General features: G+C 31.7%; 2 protein-coding genes across 3 annotated transcripts; both read right to left on the bottom strand.

The window, feature by feature from the left end:
- Positions 1-1,233: 1,233 nt before the first annotated feature.
- On the bottom strand, positions 1,234-2,548 carry LOC132749847 (caveolin-1-like). Its single transcript, XM_060739762.1, has 2 exons — positions 2,390-2,548; positions 1,234-2,131 (listed from the first exon to the last, which is right to left on the bottom strand). The coding sequence occupies exons 1-2, from the start codon at positions 2,444-2,446 to the stop codon at positions 1,793-1,795; spliced, it is 396 nt and encodes a 131-aa protein (XP_060595745.1). The 5' UTR covers positions 2,447-2,548; the 3' UTR covers positions 1,234-1,792.
- A 3,641-nt stretch (positions 2,549-6,189) lies between these two features.
- Positions 6,190-15,912, bottom strand: LOC132749857 (caveolin-3-like). Of its 2 annotated transcripts, none has more exons than XM_060739778.1 (2): positions 15,753-15,902; positions 6,190-6,697 (listed from the first exon to the last, which is right to left on the bottom strand). In XM_060739778.1, exons 1-2 carry the CDS (start codon positions 15,804-15,806, stop codon positions 6,365-6,367), a joined length of 387 nt encoding a protein of 128 aa, XP_060595761.1. In that variant the 5' UTR covers positions 15,807-15,902; the 3' UTR covers positions 6,190-6,364. The 2 variants fall into 2 exon arrangements, with proteins under 2 accessions (XP_060595761.1, XP_060595756.1); XM_060739773.1 differs by lacking the exon at positions 6,190-6,697 and adding an exon at positions 9,433-9,965 and having other exon boundaries at positions 15,753-15,912.
- Positions 15,913-25,569: the final 9,657 nt, after the last annotated feature.

Raw genomic sequence — 25,569 nt, 5'->3', positions numbered from 1 at the left:
AAAATGCAACATAAATATCAAAAAGCTCATGAGCCAAACATAACACACACAGTTTTTTACATAAAATATTTTAAAGACGTATTTCAGTTTTCAAGATAATTAACCACATTGGAAGCGTGCTGCTTTAAGGGTGCTGTTTTTCACTAATCTGTTGAAAAGAGATATTCATCGAAAGTCAAAAGCAAACAACACAGTTCAATAATAGGGAGGTTTAGTTTTCGACTTTATATTTACGCTAAAGCAGTGTTTATTCCTCAAAACAAAAGATAGTGAAATTAAAATCCTCAAAGGGCAAAAAAATACAGCAATCGTAAGAGAAATAATGGGGCAAAAATGTGAATAGCCGCATAGCATTTGACTCAAATATTTGTATGTTTATTTTAAAAAAGTTACTGTCCCCTTACAATAACACATTAACGCAATCTTCGTTTCTTTCAACTAATAAAATAGGGAAAAGAACGCCGAAAACGATAAAATTGAAAATGTTGCAGACTCGGTTTGATTGAGCATCTGGTTAAAGCTTCGGTTTCCCTATTCGTCAGTGTGCCTGGATGTTTTTAAAATTCTTTTTTTTCTTATTATTTCTTTTGTTTATAAAGCGATAAAATCACCGAATTTGATATATTATTTCGATTCTTACACGACATTAATAAATAAATGCTGCCGTACCTGTTATTAAACCAATATTAAGCTAAATTGCGCCTGTTTGTTTCCGCGCTTATTTTCAGTATGGTAACGTCACGTGTAAAATGATTCCGTCACATGTCTAAGTATACAACGTCAAACAATGATTGCATTATTATACACACATTCGGTTCTTCTGTGTTCAATAGGGAAAAATGCAGGTCGTGTTAGAATATGCATTCTTGATAAAATCACTGTTTGTCCTTCGGCTCGCATAATTCCTCGCAACCGACCTCCAAACAGTGATTTTACTAAGCGATAAAATCACTCTCTGCAGTACATTATTTCTTAAATATATTATAGTAAATGGCCATTCTCCGTTATCCAATAAAGACAACACATCCATTGAAAAGATAAAAAAGGAAACATCCATACGAATGAAACCAGAACGACTTTTAAATTTTCCATTCAAAGAAAGGGTAACGTTTCCCTAGCAATTAGTTGTTTGAGGGCCTGGTCGGACCTTGATTAACCCACGACCTTCCGTTAGAAATAAGGGGCGCAAAATATTCTTATGTGACCGGTATAATAATAAGAGCACTCAGGTACATCTGTCCATTTTATAAGATGTTAAGAGAATTATAATAATCCATGGGAAGCGATTGCATAGTGGTTAAGGTGCCGAAACCAAGAGATCGAGGGTTCAAGATATGCTCGAGATATGACAACTCTTTCTTATATTACACCAGTAATTTTAGTCCAAGTTAATAGACTAGAATGTGATCAAAATTAGAAGTAAAACCTTGTTTCACTATCTAGATTAAAAAAGATAGGTTTTAACTCATATAAATCCATGTCCAGGTTAACAATTTTACACATATATATTTATTAATAAATAATAAAAAAAAAACCAAAAAACACAAGCTTTCGCCAATATAATCATTACATTACATAAAATATATTAGTCTTAGTCTAGAAATGTTTGCTGTTTTGCTGTGATTTGTTGCTTTATAACAACATGTTTTGCCAAGTTACAGAGGTAATAGTAACTGGAATTGGAATACTTCTGATGTTAAACAAAATTTAAAAAGCGTTCATTACAAACTAGTATTCTTACATTATCAAAACTTTCAGAATATTATCTTTATGAAACACTACCGATAATTCGTTAAGACTTTTGCATGTTAATTTTGATTTGAGACCAGTACATTCCACAAGCTTCACAAACTGGAGATACGCAGCAGTTACAGCAAACTCCCCACAATTTCTGGTACGGGGTGCAGTTGATAGCAACAATTCTAAGGCAAGGTGTGATACACCAAATGTGTGTGAAGGCAAGGCCGGCAAATTCACATCCTAATTCGATAGCTATGCAGCAACCACACAAGAAAGTGCTGAGCTTATAGCAGCAGTTCTTCCAGAAGTTGAAGCAGGAATAGGATAGATTCCAGCAAAAATCCATGCTGTGGATATCATCTGGTTCAGCCAAAACATCTTCGAAGGCACACTGAATAAACAATAACACTTAATCAATTCAAGAATATAAAGAACAAAATTTCTTTTCTTTTTTTTCACACTTTCAATTAAAGAAATGCATTTTAAAATTGTGTTAAGTGTTTGTATGAAAAGAATCCGGGTAACGATGAACATTTTAAAAATAATTAAAAAACTTGAAAAAAATATATAATAAAGGTAAATAAATGATTCTTTTTTTTGAAAAATGAATGAAATGATGAATATTTTATATAAAAAAATAAAATGTTACCTTTAAATGCGGATTGATAGCATTTGGATCTCTGTTTATAAGGTCAACATCTCCCATCTTGCCTCGATTAAAGTTTCGGTTGCTCTGTTCGTGAGTGTGTTCAACAAGCGACTGGACGTTTTTTACAAAGTAATTACATTTATACTTTAATTAATTCAGTTGTCAATTAAACAATCCTTTTGTTTTGTCCTACCTATTGTATGTATCAAGACTTAACCGTGATACTGTCTTCAACAACAATAAAAATCGGATTTTTGATCATGTAAAATACATTCTTTTATATATGAAAAAAGCAGTTTAAAACCTATGTAATAAGATAGGATTTTACGATAATAAAACAATACATATATTAAGAATGTTCGTGATAGTAGCCAGACAGCTGGAACAGCCGGAATTTATTTTTGTCAACTCCGGCTGTTCCGACTACTTCGGCTGGCCGGAATCCGGTTCTGGTTATACAGGCTGGCCATAGATGATACGGTAAAACTTGTGCAAAAGACCATTGGATTATTCCATAATGTAATGTCAAATTACTTATAACAACGATCTCCGGCTATTACGGCTAGCCAAAAAAACAGAAATCAAGGCTATATAAGATGAAAGAAAATCCGACAACAGATTGAAGAATATATGTATTGTGCATTGTGTGTCCTGGTATTTTGCCGACGTTGTGCCGAAAATCGTACTATACAGCTCATATCTGGCCAATTCCGGCTGGCCCCTGTGGGGACCAGACTCAATTCCGCAGAACCGCATATGGTGGGATATATACTAATATTTTTTCATTACTGTTTACTATTTTTGTTCAATTCTGAAATTTTGACATTGATTAAATAGAAATTTCCTCAAACAGGTGATAACGACATATTTGCAAATAATATTATTGTGATGACTTTTCCCGCCTTTTCCCCAATTATTTGAAACGCGATTCTAAGCACTGAAACTTGAAATACAGCACATTTAGATATTAAGATATTTAACTATCTGGTATAATTTCAAATTTGATTTTTATAGATTTGATGTTATGTTTGCTGACCAAGAAGTAAACCTGAAAATGTTTTACACCACATAGCTAATTCACTGTAATTGTGTCATCGATGTTAAGAGTTTGGACTAAATGAACATTGATAAAATTTACATTTTTGTAAAAAAAAAACAGTTTATAATATCATAGACTATTTTTAAATATATTTGAATTGTTCTTAAGCGTTTCTAGTCGTATTTGAAGTATATTTAAGAACAAGCTTTATCAAGCGTAAAAAAATAACATTTTCTGACTTTTCTATTATGTTGTTTATAAGGATCGTTAAACAGTATCCTTAATGAGAAAAGTTAAACAGTATTCTCTCCAGCTCTTCTTAATATACTCTTAAGTCAAGATACTTCTGGGTTTTTTTTTTAAAACTGTATAGTTAGGTTAGGTTCTAAAATGTGAACTTATAGTTCCTATTTAGTTAATAAAGTTCGAGGGCCTAGGGATTTTGCTTAGTCACTCCGTACGTCCGTTGGTCTATCACTCCGTCTGTACGGGACAACCTCCGATGGTTAATGGGCTTTATTACGACAATGATTTGTGTTGTTTTAGAAGAAAACAACAAATAATTTCGTTTCAGGGGAAAACATCTGTTTATGTGGTATTTTTTACTGGTTTAAATGTTAAAAATGCATCATAAAACTCAAAATATCACTCACAAAGTTTGTTTTTTTTTCCATAAAATCTTTTAAAGACGTTTTTCAGTTTTCAAGATAATTAGCCACGTATATATATCTATACATTAACCTGAATCTATTTTTGATATCCGTATAATGACAGAGATTTAGCTCTCGTAGTGGTCATTAGTAACGAAAATTAAAAAAAAGCTAATAGTGCTATTTGTGTTCACGCAATTTGCGACTCCGATATATCAAACTTACTTAAAATAAGTCTTTAGAAATTTACCAGCTATCTTTTATATGCGTCAATTCATTATCTGAGCCAGCAGTTACTTTAAATGTTTGCTTTTAGAATTTTGCGGTTGTGAGATTTGGGGATACAAAAGTGATTTAAGTCATCATCGATCTTGTCTCAATCTCATGCTATTGAGAAACAGGCCGCACGCTTCGCAGACTGGCGAAAGGAAACAGTTTACTGTTGTACCAAAACATTTCTGAAACATTCCACACCATATAGAATACCATCTCAACTGCGGGGTACACAGCCAGATATGCCAAAATGCGGTCATGGCAAACTCACATCCCCAAGCTAGAGCGATAAAGATGCCGAAGAGGAGAGTGACTGTTTTGTAACAGCAGTTCTTTCCACATGTGTAGCATTTGTAACTGTGTGTCCACACACAGTCAATGCTATGTATTCCGTCTGGTTCACCAAATGAATCATGGAAGTCAATCTAAAGGAAACATGGAAATTAGGAACTGTTATAAATTGAAGTAATTGAAGTAACTCAATGGTCGCTAAAACATAAAATCTGGTTGAAAAGACCAACTGAGCACTTTAAATTGAAAAATATTAAAAAAGAAATGCACTAAAAATAAATTCTAAAATCGACTTTAAGCCTTCTATTTTTTCATCCCTATTTGAGTGAAAACGGTTTAAACTCTTTTTATTTTTGGTCATTTTACACAATGAATATGGATATTCATGAAAATAAAACAAAGTAAGCGAATGATCTGAAATTTTGCACACAAATTATTGGTTTACTATACACCATTAATAAACGGTATTAATCTGGAAAAATATATTACCAAATCCATTGCGGTTATATAAACCTCATTGGAGTTCCACTTCCACTCGTCATTTTGGAAAATGTTGCATTATAATTGACATGCCAATCAAATCTTTAATCAAATTACCGGTATTAAATTCAAACACATTTATGCAAATATATGTTTACATAAAACGGTTCACAGAATAAAAAACAAACCAAATTATGAAATGAAAGTCAAATATGTTAACATAAAACGGTTCACAGAATAAAAAACAAACCAAATTATGACATAAAAGTAAAAAAATCATATCAAATGTACCCTGTTTATAAATCTATACCGTTAATGAAAGGCAGGCACAATTTTAAATGATTCTTTATGCTGTATGTGGTAACTGTTTTGTAAAAAACGTAATTAAAAGTATACACGGATATCAAGTAGCATGTGTTACACTTCCAAGAGTTCCTATTTAAGTAAAATGAAATACAGGTGCTATGTTAATATGAATAACAAAGGCTTTCTATCACGGTTCCTTTCTAATAAGTAGCTGATGTTAATAAATCAAGGCGCATCTAATTCGCGTCTACAAAAAGTAAGATGCAAGGCATATTCATTTGTGTTTGTGTGTGTGAAAGATATTTGAGCTGCGTCACGACAAAATCAACATAATGGGTTTGCGACCAGCATGGATCCAGACCAGCCTGCGCATCCGCGCCCTCTGATCAGGATCCATGCTGTTCGCTATCAGTTTCTATACTCGTTATAGGGTTTGTAAGCGAACAGCATGGATCCTGATCAGACTGCGCGGATGCGCAGGCTGGTCTGGATCCATTCTTGTCTCAAACTCTTTATGTTGGTTTTGTCGTAACACGGCTCATTTTACTTTAATTATAACACACCCGTTTATGTTATGTTATGCTAATAAAGGCTAAGCTCATGAGATAAATCGGCATGTTTTAAGAAGATACAGTTGGTTCTAATTTGTACATTTAACAATTATATGACTAAACGTACAGCATATTTTTCCCAATATGCCTTCTTTAAAATATGTTCTAATATTCAGTTGCTCATGGGTCAAATAAGAAACTCAAAGCACATTAATATCTTATCATTTATTTTATTCATCATTTGCAATATTTGTTTTCTTAACTTGTTCATTCAAAGAAGTCATTTCACAAGTTTAAAGAAAACACACATTGGCTAACGGATCTCAGAATAAATATTTCTACAAGTAAGGTTAAAGAGTATTGTTTCTTAGTTTATTTCACTTGATTAAGCTTTAGTTATTTTTATCTTGCTCAAACAGAGACCTGCAGCCTCACAGATTGGACCAGCGCAACAGTCGATACACATATTGTAGCACTTCCTGAATACAATACAATTGATCTCACACATCTTCAATCCTGGAGTAACACACCAGATATGATCAAGAGCCACACCAGCAAACTGGCACCCGAGCCATGCAGCCATACAAATTCCACACAACAGTGTAGCCAGCTTGTAACAGCAATCCCTCCAGAGGCTGAAACATCTATAGGACAACTTCCAGACGCATTCCATAGAACGAACTCCCTCGGGTTCACCAAGAACATCTTCAAACTCTGCCTAATAAATATTCAGATTATACACTCAAGTAATGGTATGAAGGAAACTTTTAATATTGCATTACATTTAAGCCATTAGTTTGTTAACCAAAATAAAAGTACTTATGAATTTTTCTATTAAGGGGCCATTTGCATTATTATACTGTTCCATAAAACCACTTAAACCAGATTGCTTTAAAACGTGCTACCAAAATTAATATGTGCAGTTGCATCGTTGACTATGAAAAAAAGAGTAAATCTACATGTCAAGTTTTTTCTATCGCTGATTCAGAAGAAGACTTTAAATAATTCTTTATTTGTCGTATTCTATTTACATGTATTGGAAAAAGAGAAAGCAGGCTTCGCGAAATCATTTTTTTTTAAAGTTGAAAAGATTTTAAAATAGTAAAATCATGGAAAAGGAATGTCATGCTTGCAACTCATTCATGTTGAATCATTTCTTAGATTTTATTTGAAAAAAAAAATGAAAGAAGTAATTTCAGTCGTCTAGCGGTCTCTACCTTACATTTTAAGAAGTCAAAGATTGGAAGTTGTAAAATATTAATTTTTTTATAAAGAAACTACAAGTTGTGCATGTAAGAGAAACAACATACCTTGTAAATTTAAAACTGTGCTTCAAAACAACTTCAAACCGAAGCAGTGCTTTGTTTTTGAAAAAGTATTGATGTTACTTTAGCCTAGCCATGTACAGACTGGTCAGTCTGCACATCCAGGCCGTCTGGCCATGTGTTCAGGATATATACCGTATCTTACTCAGTGTTTTATATTATAATATTGTTATCCCTTTAAATGAACTGTTATAAATTCAATGTAGAACCAATCTATTACATAAATATCAGCAGGTTATGGGTAAACGTTGAGTATTCCAATAAATTATCAGAACATCTTACCATGAACAGATTAATTTGTTTGAAACACTAGTCCATTCCCAACGATCATCAACACAAAGTGGTTATAATTAGTCATGAGAAGGCAGACATTGGTATTTAAGGGCACTGTTTATGATGATGATACGTTTCCTTGTACGTAGAATAGTTGCAACATCCTCAACCAAAAGGTGATAAAAGAACGGAGGAGAAGAAGGATATGATGAGTAAAGATCAGACACGAATAGATCGAAATAAAATGCCATTGTTCAGACATCTGTATCATGACTGTAAAACTTCCACATTTTATATGCATTTGTATCTAATAATTTGTATTACAATTTGCAATATTGGCCGCATCAATGGTTTGTTTGTAGTCAGTGAATTTGCTAGAGTCTTGTATTCGGTCAATATAGTTTAAAAAGGGATTGGTTATATGCTTCTGTTAGTTTTACTTTTATATTCCCTACTTTACTTATGTATACTTACGGATTATAGGCCATGAACTACAAACAATGAAAGATACTCGAACACGTTAATATCTGATCATTTATTTTATTAATTAATTCATTCATTCAGTCATTCATTTGCAATGTTTGTTGTTTTTTCTTGTTCATTCAAAGAAGTCGTTTCACAAGTTGTTTTTCTTTTCGGAATAAAACCACATTGCCTGACGGATCTCAGAATAAATATTTGTACACTGTAACATGATAATGTTAAAGATACATTTAACAGCTATTGTGTCTTAGTTTATTTCATTTTATTTTTATTTTGCTCAAAAAGAGACCAGCAGCCTCACAGATTGGACCATAACAACAGTCAATGCACATAGAGTAGAACTTTCTGAGTACAATGAATTTGATCTCACGCTTCTTCATTCTTGGAGTCACAAGCCAGATATGCCTACGAGCTTCACAAGCAAACTGACACCCAAGACATGCAGCCATACAAATTCCACACAGCAGTGTAGCCAGCTTGTAACCGCAATCTCTCAAGAGACTGAAACATCTTTAGGATAACTTCCAATAACATTCAGTGGAACGAATTCCCTCGGGTTCACAAAGCACATCTTCAAACTCACGTGGCGTATTCTATTAAAGAGGATACATGCTTTTTCGCGAACTCATTTTTTAAAAGTTGACATTATATTTGAAAATTCATCAAAGCAAAAGGTATCACGCTTGTGTCTCATTCATTTTGAATTATTTCTTAGGTTTGATTTGAAAATATTTGAAAGAAGCTATTTACATCTTCTAGCGGTCTCAAGTTTACATTCAAAGAAGTTGTAAAAATGTATCTTTTTACATGCATTTGTATTTGATAATTTAAAGCAGCATGTCTTCAGTGTCATGCTATTTTTTGAAAAAATTTAAAATTGTTTTTAAAAGTAAAATATTGTGAAATGAACCAAGAATTTGCAAACAGCACTTTCAATCAACGTACATTACCAAAATGATGTATATAAAGCAACACAAGCTGTCATTGTATTATTAACGCAGTAGAAATATGGCTATAAATACTGCAAAAACAGTCCATAATAGCACATTGCTTGGAAATTATTACTTCATTTTTAAATATTTTTACTTTCCTTAGAATCTAAGTACATTTTTCTGAAGTTCAGTTTTCTCGAAATAGATTGGCCATTTGGAGACATGCAGCTTATAATTACAATTTGCAATATTGACTGAATCAATGGTTTTGATAGTGTGGTCAATGAATTTGTTATAGTCTTATATCCTTGTATTATTGTATTCTTGAATTATATATATATATATGCTTCTGTTTGTTTTACTTTGCTGTTCCCTACATTTATATGTATGCTAATGGACAGCTGGCCATGGACCATACACAATAAAAGAAACTCGAAAACTTTAATAATTGATCATTTATTTTTATTCTTTCATTCATTTGCAATGTTTGTTTGTATTTTCTTGTTCATTCAAAGAAGTCATTCACAAGTCTTAAAATACACATTGCCTGCCGGATATTATAATAAATATTTTTACACTGTAACATGATTATATTTAGAATACATTACACAGCTATTGTGTCTTAGTTTATTTCACTTGGCTAAGCTTTAGTTATTTTTATCTTGCTCAAACAGAGACCAGCAGCCTCACAGATTGGACCAGCGCAACAGTCGATACACATGTTGTAACACTTCCTGAATACAATACAATTGATCTCACACATCCTCATTCCTGGAGTAACACACCAGATATGCTCAAGAGCTACACCAGCAAACTGGCACCCGAGACATGCAGCCATACAAATTCCGCACAACAGTGTAGCCAGCTTGTAACAGCAATCCCTCCAGAGGCTGAAACATCTGTAGGACAACTTCCAGATGCATTCCATAGACCGAACTCCCTCGGGTTCACCAAGAACATCTTCAAACTCTGCCTGGAATAAAAATAACGTGGTTTTAAGAATTATTTCTGGCAAGATAATACTGTGTCACATCATCTATAACAAATAATTACTTCGTGCATTTCACAGCAAAACAAATATATATATATCAGTTGAAAGAAAAAACAATGTGTAAAGGTAAAGAAGACTGGTACTACCTTCTTAATTGCACTGTTGCATTGCAAAGTTTCTCACATGTCCTGAGGATATGTTCCCACTCTGGTAGTTATGGTTGCTGATTTGTGCAATTCGTGTTTTCGCCCCGCCACCCCGCCAAGCGAAAAGTCGAGAATTAACAAGTTAAAATGGCAAGATCGCGGGACGCAGAAAACGCTAATTAGCGAGGGCGCGGGGCGAAGTTTAATAAATGAAACTTCGCCGCGCGGGGCCGCGGAGCGAGATTTAAAAATTAAAACGGCGCGGGCGCGCAGCGAAAACACGCTAATAAGCGCCCCTGATAATAAGCGTGTTTTTGCACCCCGCGCCCGCCATTTTAACTTGTTAATTCTCGATTTTTCGCTTGGCGGGGTCGCGGGACGAAAACACACTAATAAGCGTGGGTGCGTGGCGAAGTTTTATTTATTAAACTTCTCCCCGCCCCCGCGCTAATTAGCGTGTTTTCGCTCCGCTCCCCGCCATTTTAACTTGTTAATTTTCGATTTTTCGCTTGGCGGGGTCGCGGGGCGAAAACACAAATGGCACAAATCACCCACCATAGGTAGTAAATCTAAAAAGTTAGGCCTATTTTTGGCTTTATTTCGTTTTCTTTGACCGAAGTTAATAACAGAACGCAGCGCCAGTTAAGGGCAAATTTTATATTAAAAAGAGCTTCTTTATGCATTTTGATACAAATGATAAAAAAACAATAATGGTAATTAATCTGCAGATTTCATTTTGGTGGTTACTGACTATAAAACATGTCGTATATGTCTATAATTGCCGCCACTTGATTATAGATTATAATACTCAAAATCTCTGTATAATTGTCCCATCGATTCTATTGTTGAGAGCAAAATGTTTTCCGAATTTCATAGTTTGCCATTTTGGTGTAGTCTCAATCTACGTTTTATGGAAGACATAGATATCAACATACATTCTGGACTGAAGTAAGCATGGATAAGTTTTTTAATGGGGTCTTCAAGTAAAATATGTATAAAAAAAATCACCGCGTTTAAAAAATGGTTAAATACATAAAAAATTATTGTAATATGTTTTCAAATTAAATGTTTCAACACTGTAGGTAAATATTCTTCTGCTTTCTGGATATTTTTTTCTTTTCTTTTTTTTGAAAATTATAAAATTGCAATAAAAAAACAGTTGAAACGAACATTCGTACGGCCACTAAAGTCCAAAGATCAATATTGAAATAGTTCGTTGATTATTGTTTGAATGGATTATTGATTTTATCGGTTTAGACGTTCCAATGGGTAATTTATGTATAGAATAACAAAACCAATCTGTTCTCTTGTTTATAATCTTTAGAATAAATATGTTGTGGTATGTAGAAATAATGACATGGGTAAGTATCGTCCAATTTGAACCATAGCGACATTCAAACACAACATAACAATACTAAACCATTGACAACCTACCTACCAACATGTATATACTCGATCTTTATCACGCAGACGAGAAAAACAAACACGCGTTACAAATCAAGGCGAGACATAACTTCAAAGGCGAGACTAAAGTGGTGATGAAAACTATACCATTTCCGAATATGTAGATAGTTAAACCCACTATCTAACACATTTTGGAGACACAAATGAAACAAAAGTGGGGACTTTGATTCAAATCACGATACTCATTTAAGAAATGATTTAGCTCAACCACATAAACTTAAGTGGAAGTTGTTTTTTCTCGTTCTTAATTATCTTCCAATAACAAGTATTATCACAGTAAATTATAACTTTGTTTTCTGTGAACAAATAATTTTTCATTAAAGATTTTTTAAAGTCTGCTTCATCATGAATCTTATACAAAAGAGACGATTGATAACAGAAGACCAAGCCCTAATGAAATGAAAGAGATTGATAAATTGTTGGTTTCTATTATTATAAAAATTTTAAGCATTGTAGAAAAATTAAATCTTAATGGGATTTTAATGGTATTTTAATGGTATTATGGGCCTAGGCGCGCGTTTTAAGATACTATGCCTCAAGTTATGAATTACATTGGTCTAGTTTTATACGGTAAGGAGTACAGGCAAAAGTTGATAATATAGGAGAGGTGATTAAAGTTTAACAAGTTTTATCATATGCTCATTGCTCAAGTAGCTCACGTTTTACACCATAAAATGTACTAATAGGCATATTGTTTCTTCCGATTTAATCAAAAGGTCTGTGTTCACATACATCTGTCCCATAGCACTTTAAAGATATCTTGTTTAACGTATAGAGGGAATGCCTAATCGATTGATTCCATTGTAAGGTTAAATCAATGATATAGATTAACAAATATAGGCCATTGCAACGGGACAATAGTGGGGTAAATATTTGGGTTGTAACTAAGGCTTATTATTAAGCGTTGACCTTAAATTGTTAAGAGTGTTCTAAAATCGTTGAATTAGATTTGTACGTGTCACGGAAAGGCTATATTTGGAGAAATGTTGCAACATGTACGAAAACATTCCCGCTCGTAAACACTGACACGAAATTCCATAATTTACCAATGTTTTTTTATTGAAGAACTATAGAGTCAAAGCAAAAAAACGGTAAAACAGAAAAAAAACATATTTTAAGTCCTTTAATAATATGTGTTAATTTTAAAATTTGAAGATTAAGAGAGAGGCTGTACGGGGAGGGAGGGATGGGTGCATTGCAAGAATCATACATGAATGTGTGCCTTGAGTTTGCATGCTAAAAACCTAAATATGTCTTATTACTATAATCAGTATCAAATTTTAGTAATACGTAATGGTTTAAGTAAATGCAAATATTGTTAAGTTCATTCAACAATGTAAATAACATCCACATTTTATTGATGAAAAATTAAGTTGCTTCAATGTGCAGTTTATTTATGGTTTCAAATATACTCTTGCATAGTTCAGAGGCTGGTGTGTGATGTGTAAATGTTACTCGTTAATATGAATAGCTATAAGATAAGAACCAGCCAATCTTTTTATGTGAAAGTGCTGTTTTTTTTGTATTTTTATGTTATTGTTTTTTGAATTTTTTTTTAAATATGACATTCGAACAACAGAATAACATATAAAAGTTCTTTATATACTATTACATTAATTATTTTATGTCCTAAATATATAACACTTTGTTACAGAAGTGACAGGGCGCTTTAAATTTGAATTTGATTATTGTTAACAGACCCGTTTTTATCATCATCAACAAAAATTTCGTTGCGTTCATGTACAGACTACGCGCTGCTAGGCCCTTAATTTAAACTTAGCTTTTACTTGTTTCGGTAATACGTTTTTGAAATCATGAAATATACATTGTAATTCAATAGTCGTTCTATTATTATTAGTTTTGTTTTATTTCTTCTTTTCTTTAATGAGCAACATGTGTTAATTATTTATGTATGTATCGGGAGCGGTTATAAACTGTAAACCCTTGACAAATTTCAATAGGGTATACAAGAGACGGCAATGAATTGGCGTGTTTGAAGCAATTCAATAAATGAATGTTTTGGACACAGGATTTGTCTGTTGGTAGCAACGCCCTCCCAGGTATGTTAAAATCAAACCAATACAATAGCACAAGGTTAGCAAAATAATTAATGAGGGCATTTCAAATATTGGTAAAAGTATGCCAACAATACCTTGTAATAATGTAAAAGGTACAATGAAATTGTAACCTTCTCAATGAAAAGTAATTCAGATACTATGAAAAAGTGGAGTTTGGCCAGATTATCAAAAGTAAATAATTGTATTTGAGACACGAGAATGACCAATTTAATGTTGTACAAATTAAATTCAATACCAGTTCAATATCCAAATTGCTCCCATAAAGCCATCGTAATATGATTGTTGAGTAAATGATAGTGTATAAATGGCTTTTTTCAGTGAGATTTTGTTTTACTTTGCCATGTTTTACTTTCAAGTGATGGAATGGGAGAAAACACGTGCAGTAGGTGCTGCAAGTGCCACATTTCACCACGACATTACAACAGAACTGTGTCTAGATCATATAGACCTAATATATGAGGGAGCCATTGACTAATCGTTTGTTAGAATTTAGAAAAACGCAATTCCATTCTTTTAAAAACATATTTTGCTTGTACATTTTAATTTCAAATCATAATATCATTTTAAAAGCTTTACCCTATCTGTATAGCATTGTATAAGCGCAAAAAAGTATACAAGACAAATTACTGTAATATAAAAAAAGCATTGCTCGTGCATCTAATGGCCTATATCCCGTGCAGAAGCCTACCTTCACGTGACCGTTAATTTCATTCGGGTCACGGTTTGTTAAATCGGGACCCATTTTAAAATTCCTTATTCCTTTCTATGTTAAATGTTAACTCCAATCTTAGGAGCAACTTAAAACTTATGATACTTTCAAATGAATTTAAATATCTAAATTCATCTGATTTAACTTTTCTTTAAGAAATCGTCATCTTCTTTTGAAACCAATGGACCAAATCTAAAACTTGCAAAGTTTTATTATAATTTCAAAAGAAAATAGCGTTCGATGCAATACTTTGAAGTTTCAATTTAAAGATATACTATGCCCATCATTGAGTGGAATATTTCAATCACAGAAAGCTATTAAAATCTATGAAATTCTTACTGAATGTGTCTTATTTAAATAAAAGAATGAATTAACTATGTATGGGAAGATGCGTTCCCTATTACAGTACAAGCAAAAATGGTCTTTTTCTTTAAAATAAAACTGCCAGTTTTTAAAATGACACTTTATGTGCATATTGTGACCACTTATAGTGTGTACAATTTAAAACATAACATATTTATTTTTGTGAAGTTTTCATGAGTAAAGACTCAATATGTTTTCCATTCATTTTCATTAATTTCATGATTAACCTTTCTTCTAATAGTAATGTCAAGTACGGGCAGGAATGGGCGCATATCAGTACAGTTTATAAACACGCGCACGCTTAAAGACAGAAAAAAATGACCAGCTGTCCTTCCATTTAAATGTATTAAGTATTAATTATCGATAGAGGAAAACCTGTTCACACAAACCTTTTTTGTGAAAAAAAATAGAAGAAAACTTTGTATTTGATTAAAAAAAGAAAAAAGAAAAATGAATAAAATGAGGAGCTCATATGAATAAAATGATGAATATTTTATGTTAGTATGGTCTTCTTTATTCAGTGTAATTCATTCACTCACCCCCACCCTTGGAAAAGAACAAAATATATCTCCCTTTTCTTCAAAAAGAAAGAATTGCGTTTCTTTCAAAATAAATTATTCTTATTTTTGAAATGCAGTAAATAAGTTAGTAGTGATGTAAAATACATAAAATTTATGTTAGTTTCACATACCTTTAATCACAATCCACAACCACATAAAATGAATTATAATAATAATACAAAAAAGAAGAAGAAGAATCAGAATAAAGTATACATGTACACAAACAGCATATAAAATGCAAATGGTTTTAACAAAATTATTCTAGTTTTTATTTCTAATGCTCTTTTAAAATTGTTAACAAATATTTAAAAGAAATATTAAGTTATTTTTACAGCTTATGATCTATAAGGAGCAAATGCTCTCCGACGATTCTTTTACAAGAAGGTAATAAGTTAATGATGTCTCGTGCATTTCGAGCTCGTGCATTTTTGGCTTGTGCATAAGCATACCTTGATGTGACAATTAATGTCGTTGGGGTCACGGTTTACTAAATCTACTGTCATTTTGAATCTGCTACTCCTTTTTTATTACGAAAACAGAGAACTTCAAACCAAGTGAAGGTTATGTTTCCAAAGAACGTTGTGAGGGTAATGTTGGAGTCTCGGTCGTATAAATAAGGAAACTTTATTTATTTATTCTTTCCAACCATTGGATACTATTGAAAACTTTTCATTCCCTTTGTTTTTACCAGCGAACCAGTCTTAGATAAGTAAGAAAGCCTTTCAAAAAAAAAAGAAAAAGAAAACAATTTGATACATTTAAACATATTTTTCATATTGAATTTCAAACCTACGGAGAGCATTCATTTTCCGACTGAATGGTCACATTTTTACTAAAACAAAAGACATAACCTACTGTAGGATTTCAATAAAGTTTTTCATTTTACAAGACATACATAACAGATCATTTAAACATGACATATATATTGTGGGTGTGTTTCTTTGACTATACGATTGACAACAGCACGACTTCCGTCTCGTATTTTGTAGTACCGAAATTTCATAAACGTTCTTTTACGGTAGTGTTGAAATTTTATGTAAACAGTACATTTGTACTGAAATTTCATATTTTTTGTTGCACATAAGTGCTAAAATTTAATAAAAAAATATATTATTACTGAAATTTTGTAAGTATACATTAGTGCTGGTATTTTACAACCGTACATTAGACCTGATACGACCTAACCATTTATAAACATACTGTAATATCAATAGTGCTGAAATTTTATGACTGTACATTAATGCTGAAATCTTATAACTGTACATTAGTGCTGAAATCTTATAACTGTACATTAGTGCTGAAATCTTATAACTGTACATTAATGCTGAAATTTTATAACTGTACATTAGTGCTGAAATTTTAAAACTGTACATTAGTGCTGAAATTTTATGACTGTACATTAGTGCTGAAATTATATATCTGTACATTAGTGCTGAAATCTTATAACAGTTACCATCGTCCTGAAATTTTATGAAACCAACATTGTCACTGAAAAATAAAACTATCAAAACAACAAATTAACATTGAGCGTTCAAAAGATTGCCAGCATTTTAAGCCAAATACCGGTTTATTTTTCCTTTTAATTTATTTGAATAACATGTTTACATGTGTTACATTAGAATAATAGAATGCAGTCCTGCGTTCGTTTCATGGAGAGTCCTAAGTCTTAGGTCGGTCCTAGGATAAAAATTGAGGCAATTTTGCGTTTCAAAGAAAGTCTTAAAGACGGTTCTAAGTTATGACTCCTATATTTATTATATTAATGACCAAAAACAGTCCTAAGTCTATGAGTGTTTTAAAGGTATCCTATGATTGTACTAAATCAAAACCACTCCAAAATCAAACATGGTGGAGTTCATGGTAGTTTTCCAAAGACGGATCGCCCTGCGCAGAGAGTGATTTTTTAAGGGACAGGTCACTGGGCCCGGGCTTCGTTTCATAGATAGTCGTAAGTGTGTCCTAAGTCCTAGGACCAAAATATTAGACATTTTCAATACATATTTTCATCTTTAGTCAAAGTTTTAGACAACTTTTCAGTTCATTCTCCTTAGGAAAGGTGCAAAACGCAATGGCACCCGCTTCAATCCTCAGTGTGTAAATGTTCGTCTGCATCGCTATTCACCAATTCAAAAGTCATAAGTTGGGGCATTGTCTTCGAAATGTTAATTGTCCCAGTTTTGGTCTCAATACATATTTTAGACTTAGGATTTCCAATGAAACGCAACACCCTTTTGGTTAATTGTAGATCATATTTTGAATACAGTAATATTTATTTCTAAACGGACATTTTGCTCACCAAGCTCTTTATGGGTTATAAATAAAATGCTTTTTGTTTTCCATACAGTGAAAATGAAGGCAGGGTAAATGGTTAATTTGATATAACAATTTTTTTTTTGTTTTGTTGGGGTTTAAGTCACACGGGCACCTTTCAAGGTCATATAGCAAATTTCCCAGCTGCACTCACGGCGGAAGACTTCCTTTGATGTTATTTTGGTATTTTGATAGAACAAGTTCTGATAAAGAATGCCTCGTTGCAAATAAACAGCCGATAACTATAAAAAAATATAATATTTTGAATATAGGGGCCCTTTCCTATAACTTGTTACTTCAAAAGTATAAGTACGAAAATGTGTTAGTAAAACGGAAACATATATTTTGCAGTCATATCAATTAAAGCTACAAAAATCTAAAAGTGTCGTCTGCTTTAAACAAAAATTCGTCTGCTAAAAGTTATTACAACGCAACACGATACTCGGTTAAAGGGGGGTCTTAGAGCGTGTCAGAAAATGCGATCAAACTACTTATGTAGAAATTGTTGTCGTTACCGTATCCATAATAGATCGACCCGGCTTTTATTGTTTATCAATTGAACAAACATTGAATAGCCAAGTACAATGACCGAGATGATTTTAAAAAAGTTTCAGATATCCAAAATACCGTTTGTGTGACATGTTTAAATAGCTCAATGTTATAAACACGCATAATAAGCCCTTTAAAGTTTAAATTGACGAAATCATCGAACATTAGTCTAAAATTGAAATAACTAAAATAGTTAGCTATCGTGACAATTTTTAAAGTACGGATTTCTTTCTAAGTGAAATCATATTCTATGTTTTCATACGATTCATTAGAACAAGGAAATCATGCACTAAAAATACTTAATTATCTTCCACTATAAAAAAGATGCCCCCCCCCCCCCCAAAAAAAAAAAAAAAACAACAACAAAAAAACAACAACAAAAAAAAAACATGGTACAGTTACAGTCGTTAGTTTGAGTGTAAGTTTCATCACGTTCTACGAGTTACATTACGTTGTAAATTTGTGTGCGAGTTATGAGTTATTTGACATAGTGAGTTTGAGTAGATACAGGTTTTAACACGTCATAAGTTTGAGTGTGTTCAAGTTACATGTTTCTTCGCGTCTTAAGTTAGAATGTAGACGTGTTACATGTTATGTGACGTCGTAAGTTTGAGTGTGAACGGGTTACATGTTACAGGATGTCGAAAGTTTGAGTATGAACGAGTAACATGTTACGGGACGTCGTAAGTTTGAGTAATGAACGAGTTACATAATACGTGACGTCATAATTTTGAGTGGGGACGAGTTAGATGTGACGTAACGTCATGAGTTTGAGTATGTAGAAGTTTGTTTCCGAGTAAAATACAAACTGTTAATGATATAGATAAGTTGTGAATGTTGGCAGTTAAAGTAACGTGACTTCGAAGTCTTGAGCTTTTCACAAGTTACTCGGCGAAGATTACGTGACTGTAATTTGGTTTTTATTGATAACATGTTTACTGAGCCGAAGTCTCCAGTTTGGAAAACAGCAGACATCATGACGTTGTAAGTTGAAGTTTGAATAACCTTCCACTAAATTGTCGTAAGTTTAATGTGAATGATTATATGTTAAACAGAAACTCACCGTATTTTGCAGTAGTGGACAGTTACCAAATTTCATGCGTCTGTACGTTTGCAAAGGTTATACAAGAACTATGGTTATGTGCGGTTGACGATGGTGTTTGCAGTAATATTCAATAAATACTTACGAGAAACCGTCGTAAGTTAGTGTGTAAGATTGAAGTTGTTGAAATACTGTTACGGACGTCAGAGTTTTGAGTATGACGAGTTAATTTACGTGACGTCATAATTTGATTGGACGAGTTAATGTTACTAACGTCGCATAGTTTGAGTTGTACGAGTAATTCTCGTTGTCCAGTAAACCACCAAACTTAATGTTTGTTACAAGTAATGGTAAATAGTAAGCTCTGAATTATTAGATTCTGGTTACTTCGACTCCGGAATGGATCTGTTGTCCGAAGTAAACCATCCCCGTCAATTAAATTAAAATATTCATAATCTTAACCGATTACCCCTCCTTACAAAGGGAAAATTACAATCATGGTGAAATGTGCAGCTCTGAAGCTATTTAATTGCGCTTTAGATTTCGACATACAAATATAGTGGCGCAAAACTAGCGTCCCATGTGGCGATAATTTTTTTTAATTTACGACAAATGTTGATTTAAAACTAGGTCCTGTCCACCTCCCAACCTTCCAATTTAACTAAAATACCAGATCGCAGGACTAAAGTCAGAATGTGACACAGATTGGACGGGAGATTCACCTATATTAAAGTGGCAGGGTCATCTGAAAGATAACAGAAGTAAACCTTATTTATATAGCTAAAACACGGAGATATACTTTTTTTATGATTTGATAAAAAGACACACTTTGGTAGTTTTAAATAATCTTATCACTGAAATGGTATGCTCAACGTAATCTGTTGAAATATTTCATTTGATTATAAAAATTTCTTCAACATTATTTTTACTGTACGCCCCGATATGAGAAAATTTAATAATATATGGTCATTTTTCGGTCAATGCCAATGGCAGATTTTAACATTATAGTAATGTTACGCCGATCAATATAATCCCCTTAAAAAGCTCTTTTTTTCTTTCTGAATTAACATAAGATACAAGAATAAACATGCCGTGTACGTTTAAAGTATGTCAATATAGTCCATAACTACCAAATGACCCATTGTTGTTTGTTGACTTTTTTTGTCACTGGCAACGCAGGCCGTATTACCAATCCTTTATCAGGTATTGATCAAATCTTTGTATTGAAAATAATATATACGGTTATTATTTCTTTAGATTAAAATAAGCTATAAATATAATACAAGCTATGTCATTTCTTTTGACATTGAATATTGAATTTTTGGTTGAAAATACCTACTTAAGTGTGAACTCATTATAATAGACGAACTGCGTTTTAAAATTTATAATTTGAATGATAAAAAATGCTATTTGAGAAGCGGTGCCTAGTTAATGTTAAGTAGAAATTAATTTTTCCCGAAGAATAAAAAAGTGAATAAAAAGAAGTTGGGTCTTTTGATGTTTAATATGAAAACATGATCATGAAAATTTAATATTAAAATATATGCCTCACATGTCTATGCCAGAACGTCAAGTATCAGAAGTAATGTGGTCATATATTAAAGGTGGTTGTTGTATACACTGTTTGTATTTTAAAGAAAAAGAAACATACATAAATATCTTGTCAAATTTTGATTTTATGAATAATACCTTAATTAAAAGAACTCCACTAAGGTCCAAAAACCTAAAAACATAAAATTGGAATACATGTAAATGTTTTGAAAAACATTCTTTCTTCTAATTATCTATTTTATTGAGATACTTAATGATGCCAGTATATAATGTATAAATGCCCCATAAAAACGTTGAAAACATTTCATTTTTGGTTAGTTTTTTAAGTCAAGTCAATCCTTAATTTATTTGAAAGTCAAAATAACAACTTCTCAGCTTAAATGATGGAGAAAGACACCCCAAGATGGACATTTGAACTCTGAACTGAGAGTTGTTATTTTGTAGTTTGTTTTGACTGGTAGACTTATTTACCTGCTAATAATATCACTGTTATTAAAGGCCCTTTATGCCTGAGAAATGCTATCAATAATATTTTTCTCTAAAAATACGTTTTTATTTTTGGTATCTTATTACAGTTTCCAAAAAAATAAGCTTAATTGCTTTATCCTTGAACTATCGTTTGCATCTTTAGTTCTGTTGGCAATTGGTATAATTATAGTAAATAAGTATTTTGTATGGTAGTTGTTTATATTTTGCTACCTTACCAACACAATACTGCACTTTCAGCGCTTCTTTATTTTGTATTTATACATGTAACATGCTTTAAATTCATTATTGAAACATTATCAAAACATTATTAAACACATGTTTGACATTTTCTAAAGGATGGAAAAATATGGATTACTGGGGCATACTGTGCCTTTAAGCCAACCCAGCATGCACATTCATGCAATCTGATACCACATTTTTAAAACAGCTGACTGCTTATTTTTGCATTTTGATATATCAGAAACCCCTCTCATGTTCACAAAAGATAATTCTCCACATTCAAAGCTGTTATACCTAAATCTAATATATTTCGGATTGATAAAAGTACAGATATTTTTATATTGATCTGGTATAAAATATTCATCTTCCATTCATAATATTGACTGAACTGGTAACTGAAAGAGAGAGAAAATCAATGAATCCTTTTAAATTATAGGTATCACACATGCTAATGGATTGTATTTGTTGTCCAATGAATTCATTTGACAAAAGTTTATCAATAAATTCTCAGAGGAGTTTAAGAGTGGTTGGAAAAAACACACCAAAAAACATTAAAATATAGAGGCATTACAACAGTACAGCAGTGGAAGTATTTAAGGAGGTATTTTATCAGTGTTTTAAAAAGATGTAAAATATCAAATTTCAAACATGTTAAAGCATAAAAGAAAAAAAAAATCCACTTATGAAATATTTATGCAAGGAAAATAAGACCATGTTTTTCCCATACCAAATTATTTTATTTCTTGGATCATCCATTGTTTTAAAGAAAACATGTCCATAAATTATTAGCAAGTTTTATGCAAGTAAATTATGTTATTGGTGAGCAAACTGAGTTATATGCAAACCAAGTTATATGCCAGCAAACCAAGATATATGCAGGCAAATTGAGTTATATGGGAGCAAATTGAGTCATCTGTGATTAAACTGAGTTATATGTGAACAAAAAAGTTATATGCAAGTAATTTTAGTTATATGCAACAAGATAATAGCAGTTTCATTACAAACTGTTCATGTTTCTCAAAGAAAGAAAAATCAGATAAAAGAAGAAATAAAGTTATAACTGACAAATCTTTAAGTAACCTTAAACATACAAATCAAGGGTTGACTGCTAAACTGTTGTATGTCCTCCTTCATTTCATATCAGTTATGACAGTTTTGCAGATAGCCCTTAAAATACAATTTATAAATGCCGATTCTTTTTTCTTTTCTTTTTTTTTCAATAAAAAAGATTCAGTGTGACAAATAGTTTTCATTTTATCCTACAATTTTCTGATGTTATGTTTTAAAAAAATACCATTTATTACTAAGCCAAAAAAAATTATTATGCAAGGGAGGTAACCTAGCCCACACCAACAAGAATACATGGGTTTTTTCAAGTTTTGAGCAATTTGTTTTCCACCATTTTTATTCTGGAAGCTGTTATAGTAGGTAAATTTCCATATATAACATAGAAGCCATTTTCCTGTAAAAGAATTCAATTTGTATCCCAAATTTTCAACTTCATGGGGCATTTTCTTCTTCTTTTATACTGGAAACAATTTTTTTTTCAATTATAACTGACCAGGCATGTTTCTGTGTAAGGTAAAGAGCAGTAGAAGTTAATTTTTCTTAAAGAAAAATTAAACTGTTCATTAATGGAAACATTGTCCATAAATTCTTATTCAGTTCAAATTTTAAACAAGGGAATTCAAATTTTTTGAAACAACAATATAACACAGTGAAAATGAAAAAAAAAATCTTCTTTTTTCAAAAAAATCTTATCAACATAAAAAGATCAATACATAAATCATCATCGTCATCATCATCATTGGCCTTGTCTATCTAATAGCAGGACTGTTTTGCAATCAAAGGGAAGCAATTCAAAATAAATCCATTAAAACTTTGCTAAAATTGATCTCCCCTTTTTCAAAAAATAAATAAATAAAATAAATAAAATAAATAAAAAATTACAACAAACAATTGAGAAAACAATATCTTTTCTATCATAATTTTAATCCAATAGTTCATGATCAATACATAATAAAAACAGACGCTGCACTTGAACAACATATAGTCATAAAAATAAAAACATTATAAATAAAACAATCATGTCTATAAATTATTTGTGGCATCTGTCATTAAATCAAAACTACCATACACGTATGAACAAAATCCTTTCTACGTCATTTAGTGAAAGAAAACAAATATGTTTATAAGAAAGATGTGTAATATGTACACAAATAAACAGATAGATTAATGTGAACAATTTTTCTTATGTTTATCAAAAATTATGTCAAAAAATAGCTGACATTTTCACCAATAAGAAAAAAAGAAGAAAATAATTAATTTGTCATGAAAATGTTAGAACTTAAATTTAAATTCTTTTGTAGATTGTAAATCAAAAGGATTGGTTTCTGTCCTTTAATAATCTACCAGGGTATAAGACCAGTTATTAAAAGTTTTTATTTAAAGTTCTATAATGTAAAATAATGGTCTAAGGGAGACAACCATTACAGAATATTGTAAAATATTCTGAAAAAGCAATTTACGGGAGGTAAACCATCTCTTGAGCAAAAGCAATACTGAATTCCCTGTATTTATAACTGTTTTTTTTTAACTAAAACCTTCTCTGTACTTGAATTGTAACTTGGGTTATTTTAAACACAATCATTAAATTTTAATTTGTTAATCTGGGAAAATATTTTTTCTACTGAAGAGATAAAGTAAAAAATAGCTTTTTTTTTATAAAACAGATATAGCATTTTTTTATGAAACAGATCTCTTGTAATCATTCAAAAGCCACTTAGAATAATTAAAGTTCATATGTCACACAAAGCTGCGAGGTATATGCTACCACAAAAAAGCTACTTTTCATAAATTCAAAATTGAGCAGATACGGAAAATAATACTTTATCTACCATGTGCAGACATGAATATTTTATGATATAGTTTAGAGCCACTATTTAGGATGGAAATTTCTATATCCAGATTATTTCCATCATTTTAAAAAAAGGCCATATAATTAATTAATTAGTTAATTAAAAAAATGAAGCAATGGTAGTATATTGTTTGCTTGTTTTTCTGCGTTTTTTATGCCGATTTATCACAATCATGTTTTGGTCATACCTTGGTGGCCAAATCTATCTAACGGACTACCAGTAATTACCAATTTCAAAAAAAGTCCATACAATTAATGAGTGAAAACATAAAGCAATGGCAGTATACTGTTTGCTTGTTTTTCTGGTTTTTACGACAATATAACATCATGTTTTGACAGTTTTGGTTTTATCTCGGTGGCCAATCTATCTAACCGACTACCAGTAATTACCAATTTCTCAACAAGTGACCGACAACTACTCACGCAGTTTCCAAATCAGTGGTGAGAGACAAATTGACCATTTAAATTTAGATGAATCATCACAGAGAAATTTCCTCTTGTTTGAGGATCAAACGTGCGACCCGAGGATTATTATTTCCTTAAGCCGGAAGACTAAATGAAGTCGTAAATGCATCAGTCACTAAATGAAAATGAAGAACGCATAAAACTAATAAATAACTCTCTAGGTGTGTTGCAGATATGGGCTGACCAAAAAGTTAAAGTAAAATACATTGAAAGGAAAGGAAAAATAAAGTGCATGGAAGCTATGACTTTTTATAAATATATTCATTATTTAACTGTTTAAAATCCATGCCATTTTCATAGATATCATTTAAAATTTAAACTGAATTATGATCATTTCTAATAATAACATCCATCTTATATTTTAATTTTTCATAATTTAAATATTCATGAACAAATATATTTTTATAAAGAAAACAGATACAAGAACATTTAATACATTTGTGCAGTTTTTTTTTAAATGAAAAAGACATGCTGTTTTTTTTTGTTGTGCGAATAGATCGCTTATTTATAAAAACTTAATAAGTATGTGATCAGGAATGGCTAAAATATGTTTAACACAAATGACAAATTATATTCAACACATATGCCAAATTAAGTTCAACACAACTGACAAGATATGTTCAACACATATGACATATAGTGTTCAACATTTGACAAATTATGTTGAACACATTTGGCAAATTATATTCAAAACATATGCCAAATAATAAGTTCAACACAACTG

The sequence above is a fragment of the Ruditapes philippinarum genome, unplaced genomic scaffold (genome assembly GCF_026571515.1).
Source record: "Ruditapes philippinarum isolate M1 unplaced genomic scaffold, ASM2657151v2 ctg531_1_1_1_1, whole genome shotgun sequence".
NCBI lineage: Eukaryota > Metazoa > Mollusca > Bivalvia > Venerida > Veneridae > Ruditapes > Ruditapes philippinarum.
This window is presented reverse-complemented; position numbering and strand designations above follow the sequence as displayed.